Genomic DNA, 5,045 nt, shown 5'->3' on the forward strand with positions numbered 1-5,045 from the left:
AGCAGCCGATTCATTTGGTCCATATATTGGAGATCCCATTCTGTCTTCTCAACAGTAGCTTTGCTGTCTTTAAGCTGGTTGGACATCTCCTTTAGTTCCACGCTCTTTTGCTTGTTTTCCTTAATTAGGAAGACAATCTGCTCTCGGGCTTGTCCAAACTTGATTCCCCAACCCTCATTAATAATATTTATGTCGGGCTGGCGTTTTTGTCTTTCTTCCAGGTTCTTATTTTGCGCTTCCATCTGTCTACACTTCTCCTCCAGTTGAAGTTTCTCTTCTTCAATCTGTTGAATTTTATTCTGGAGATGGTAGTTTTCCTTCTTACTGTCATGTAATGCCCTTTGGACGGCTAAGAGGTCATTTGGGGAAATTGGCCGGCCACGACAGGAAGGAGAAGCGGCGTAATCTTTTTGCCTTGGTTGGTGTCTTGTTGGATACATGTTGAAGGTTGTACACGACAACTCTGAAAAGGTTTCCAAAAGTTTCTGTGGTGAACGTGTGAAGGCTGCAAACACAAATGCTGCGAAGACACGAACTAAAAAACTGCTGTGTGTCACCCCTGTTTAAGGAAAAACTTCAAAGGATCGTGTAGTGACATCATAACTCCGTGAGCCAATGAGATTGTCATGTGACATTTTGGAATGGGGATATTTTTTTTTAAACCGTTTTCAAATTTAACTTAATATTTGACTGTTTCTTAACTGACCTGTTTAGCTGATTAAGAAATGAATTGAAACGAGCATCACTAACGTTATATAACAGACAACAGAAAAAAAACAGGTTTTTTTCTAAGTAATAGAGGTATAATACATTTTTTAAATTTTTTTTTTAAATTATCCTACTTTTTATAAGAGGGAACATTATTTAAAGAATATGTATTTAATTGGAAAACTCTCTATTCGTCTAAAGGCTATAACAAGAAAGGTGAGCTTCCTGCTCAAAAATGAAATGACCAAAATAAATGGAGCATTTCTCTGCAATTACAAACTCTGTGTAAACAATCTTGGTTTCAAAATAAGGCTAATGCTGGTGAGATGTCATCACAGGTGTAAATATTACTGCAGATGTTACTATGTCAAAGTTTCACAACTGTCTTATGTTTATTTATGTAGGCAAGACCTACTTTTCACTTTTTTGCTTTGCTATATGTTCTTGAGTGTATTAGTTTGCCAGCAGCACGAACATGTACTAGTGTCAATAATAATAGTACGGTGGATTAGAAAACCTGCTCACAAGTTGAATAAACACCCAGGATTGTTTCATCATTTTCATTCAAAACCAATATTTGAGTCAAAATGAGAAAGTTGTTTGTGCTGTCTGATGAAGAAGAAGCAAAATAAAGTGCAGTTTTGATGTAGATGATGTTGTATACAAACTAGAAGAGGAAGATAGTAGGATCTCTGTATCATGCTTTGTCACTTTGTACCATGTAATTCTTTCTATTTCCACCAGGGGGTGTTTTCAGAAGTGGTAGGTGGTAAAAGAAGAGGTCAGCAGGAAGATGGCGAAGAGCGACCAAAGACCAAGAAAAAGAGGCAGTCAGGCAAAGATGAAGAGTATTATATCCCTTACAGACCTAAAGACTTTGACTCTGAGAGAGGGTGAGGCATTAAACTGTTGCATCTGTTTCTTTAAAAAATGTGAATGGCTTTGTGTTTTATGCTGTTTTGTCCTGTGTTATGCGTCGACAGGTTGAGTCTCGGTGGAGAGGGCAGTGCTTTTGAACAGCAGGCCTCTTCAGCTGTCCTTGATCTCATGGGAGATGAAGGCGATCGCCTTAACCAGCAGAAGAAAATGATGAAATGGTACAAATTTCCCTATGTTTGACTCAGTATCCACCAAATGGTCATTTCAAACTATAATTTAAAGTCTTTTTTCCCCCTTCTTTTTTTAGGGACCGTAAGAGGAAGCGTTTTGTGAGAGAAACGGGAAAAGAAGACCAGAAGAAGAAGATCAAAACAGACAGCGGTCAGGTTATCAGTAACAAGAAGAACAGGAAGAACTTGTATCCTTCCAACAAAAAGCTTCTCTGTGTGCTGCTCTCAATGACCCTCTTCTCTACTCCTATGACAATATTAAGCTGTACTGTGAAGATGTTGTATCACTTGACAACATGTCAGTTATGAGGAGTGAAGGAAAAAATACAAGATTGATGATACAGGATCTGGATCAGATGGAGAAACAGGCGGAGGAGGCAGGAAGCCAGCAAGAGGTAGGAAGGCATCAAAATGAATAGCACAAACATGTTAAATATAGACCATCAGCCACCATGTTTTAACTCAACTCTAAAGGTAAATACTTCAAGTCCCTCTTCCAGCCTTGCGAGCTATAACCTCCAACCTCTTTGTTGTGTCGTGCCTCTCCCAGGTCGTGGCCGTGGCCGACGAGGTCCAAACGTACAGAGCTCCGGTGACCACAAAGCACGCTCGGAGCTGAAAACAAAGGATCAGATCATGAAGCAGCGCAAGAAAAAGCAGAAGCACCAGTTCCTGCAGGGCGGGGGGATGAGGAAGCTCCGCTCCAAGAACAAAAAGTGGCTCGGATAAGTTAAAAAGTCAGGTTTTGGAAGGGGTGGCCATAAGAAAGGCAAGCTGAGGAAGAAACTGGGAGGAGGACAGAGGGTTGATGGTGTGGAGGACATCACGAGGAACTGGGTGATAAGCGTCAGAATCATCTGAGAACATCACCAAAGATTTTCCTGGCGCTTTGTGTGACTGTAGATTAAGGAGAAAATCATTTGTGAATCTTTACACTGCAGAAATGCACGTCACTTCTTCCTTGATGGCCTGCTGAACTCTGCGTTTGCCACAGAGTTATGTTTAATTATGATCCACTAACCTGGATTTACTACTTGTAAGCATGTTGGCAGTATAATAAAAGTGTTTTGGAGTACTGAAATATGTCTTATCAAAATGGTAAAATACAGATATTAAATATTGTGTGCTTAATTTGCAGTTAGTTTCAAAAATCGTCTCGCCCATCTTTTCTTAAAATAAGAGGTGCTCTATAAAAATGACATTAAATTCTGTAAACGTGCTCTATTTGCAATTATTTATCATTACTGTTGTCCAAGTGGTCTCATTTCAAAGTTGAAAGCGAGCATCGGAACGGGCAAGAAAGGCGACTTTTAATTGACTTTGAATGTGTTGTGGTTACTGATATCAGATGGGCTGGGTTGAGAAACTGGCTTAGAATTCCTCTTGCCTTCAGCATGGCCACGCCCCTCTGACTTCTGCAATCAACAAGGCATTTTTACCCAGGGAAATGTTTATTTCGCTTTTCAGTTTGGACTGTTCTCTGTAAATTCCTGAGAAAATTTGAGAAGATCAGGAGTGTCTGAAAAACGTAAAACAGCCCATCTGTCACCAACAGCAATGCTGCCTTCAAAGTCACTTAAATCACCCTTTTTTTTTCTGGCATGTGATTGGCTGATTAGATATTTGCATTCACAAGCAGCTGAATAGGTTAGTGCAGGGGTCAGCAACCTGCGGCTCTTTAGTCCTTTTAGTGCGGCTCTGCGTGGTTTGGGAAAATAAATTATTTTTTTAAGTAATTAGCTGAAGTGTATTTTATTTATGTTAGTTCTTTTTTAACTTGTAGTTCTAAATTGGAAGATTACTGTGATATTGAAATATAAATATAAAATTATATTCTATTACAGTTTTTTCTGAATGCCTAAGCACATTTTTTGTAACTATTGGCTAATTTTGCAAAACTCTTCACACAAATAAGAAAACCTGTCACCCAATAATCAAAACATTGTAGTTCTCTTGCAAAAGCAAACACAGCTAGATTAACTCTTCACACCTTCGTAAAAATGGTGTTTCCGTATCAAACAGTACACACAAGCCATCATCTACTAAGCACACAATGCGCCAACTGCATACTGATGGTATGAATACAAAACACATCTGGCTTTTGCTTTCTCTGTGCACAAGGTAGGCTATGTCAGTTTGAGCTCATACTTCTGTCATAGATCCATAAGCATAGAGGGATCCAAACTTCAAGTACTGGTGTACTTGAAACACATCAAAACAAACACAAGTGTTCATTTCCAAGTATAGGATTATTTGCAATCGCCATAATGACTATATGGGTTACTTGGTCTGCAGTGAACATGCTTCCTCTGCCCCCAGCATCTGGTCATCTAGCAATTCTGTAAAGTAACAATTTCAGTATTTTTACATCAATGGTATTGGTGTGTTTCTCATTGGCATATGGCAGTGCTACAAATCTTTGTGCGAAGTGACTGTACTAACCGATTCTCATTTCAAGATGTCCTCATGGTACTTGCTACAGTGTAGCGGCTCGAGTTAGGCTGGACCCGTTGGCCAGCTACCCTCAGGGTCATTCCACGGTTGATTACATGGTTGATTACATGGTCCACTATTGTCATCAGCAATTCTATTTCTTACTCTTCCTACCCTTCCTCTCCCCCCTCCTCATCTTCCTCTCCCCCCTCCTCGTCTTCCTCTTGCTCCTCCTTGTCCTTGTCGTCCTCTTCATCCTACTTCTTCACCTCCACGTCCTCTTCCTCGGCCTCCTCTACTTCTCACTCTTTCTGCTCCCTCCATTGTACTCCGCACACACAGCTTACCTGTATTATAGTGCTTAGGCTGATTGCAAAGTGAACTAATTATCTAAAAAAGTTTTCACATGTGAAAGTGTGCCAGACAGTTGGCAAATTAGTGTTAATGATAGCCATACATGTGTATACTTTTGCTAGGAGTGTGTTGGAAATTTGGTAATTGAGTGTTGTGCAGTGAATTGTGCCTACCGTTTTGCAAAGTGTGTGTTACAAAATTGCAAACTGAGTGCAAAGCAGTTTATGTGCTTTTAGTTTTGCAAACTCAGTGAGTGGTTTTGCTATAAGTCTGAATAGTTTTAGAGATTGTGCTACAGGAATCACAGTTAGGGTTTAAGCATTCAGAAAAAACTGTAAGTTTAGAGGTTTACACATCACATCATTATAATCATTGAGCTTGTCTGACTTTAATCGTCCACTTGATGGCGCAGTAGAGCCAATGAATCGTCACAATGCTTCG

General features: G+C 39.8%; 1 protein-coding gene across 1 annotated transcript; it reads left to right on the top strand.

Moving 5' to 3' along the window:
* Window positions 1–873: 873 nt before the first annotated feature.
* Window positions 874–2,546, top strand: LOC146620817 (ATP-dependent RNA helicase DDX54-like). The gene is made up of 5 exons (XM_085367711.1): window positions 874–924; window positions 1,453–1,601; window positions 1,692–1,805; window positions 1,895–2,115; window positions 2,368–2,546. Exons 1-5 carry the CDS (start codon window positions 874–876, stop codon window positions 2,544–2,546), a joined length of 714 nt encoding a protein of 237 aa, XP_085223837.1.
* The last annotated feature ends 2,499 nt before the right edge of the window (window positions 2,547–5,045 follow it).

The sequence above is a fragment of the Diplotaxodon limnothrissa genome, linkage group LG12, assembly GCF_057381915.1.
Source record: "Diplotaxodon limnothrissa isolate DT_005_m linkage group LG12, D_limnothrissa_male_GT1.1, whole genome shotgun sequence".
In the NCBI taxonomy this organism is placed as follows: domain Eukaryota; kingdom Metazoa; phylum Chordata; class Actinopteri; order Cichliformes; family Cichlidae; genus Diplotaxodon; species Diplotaxodon limnothrissa.

What these genes read in the sequence shown, in the direction of transcription:
- LOC146620817 (XM_085367711.1), top strand. Translation starts at nt 874, where the DNA reads ATGTATTTAATTGGAAAACTCTCTATTCGTCTAAAGGCTATAACAAGA. An exon ending in CAGAAGAAAATGATGAAATG is followed by an intron (nt 1,806 to 1,894) that starts GTACAAATTTCC and finishes TTCTTTTTTTAG; the next exon opens with GGACCGTAAGAGGAAGCGTT. An exon ending in GTTGTATCACTTGACAACAT is followed by an intron (nt 2,116 to 2,367) that starts GTCAGTTATGAG and finishes TGCCTCTCCCAG; the next exon opens with GTCGTGGCCGTGGCCGACGA.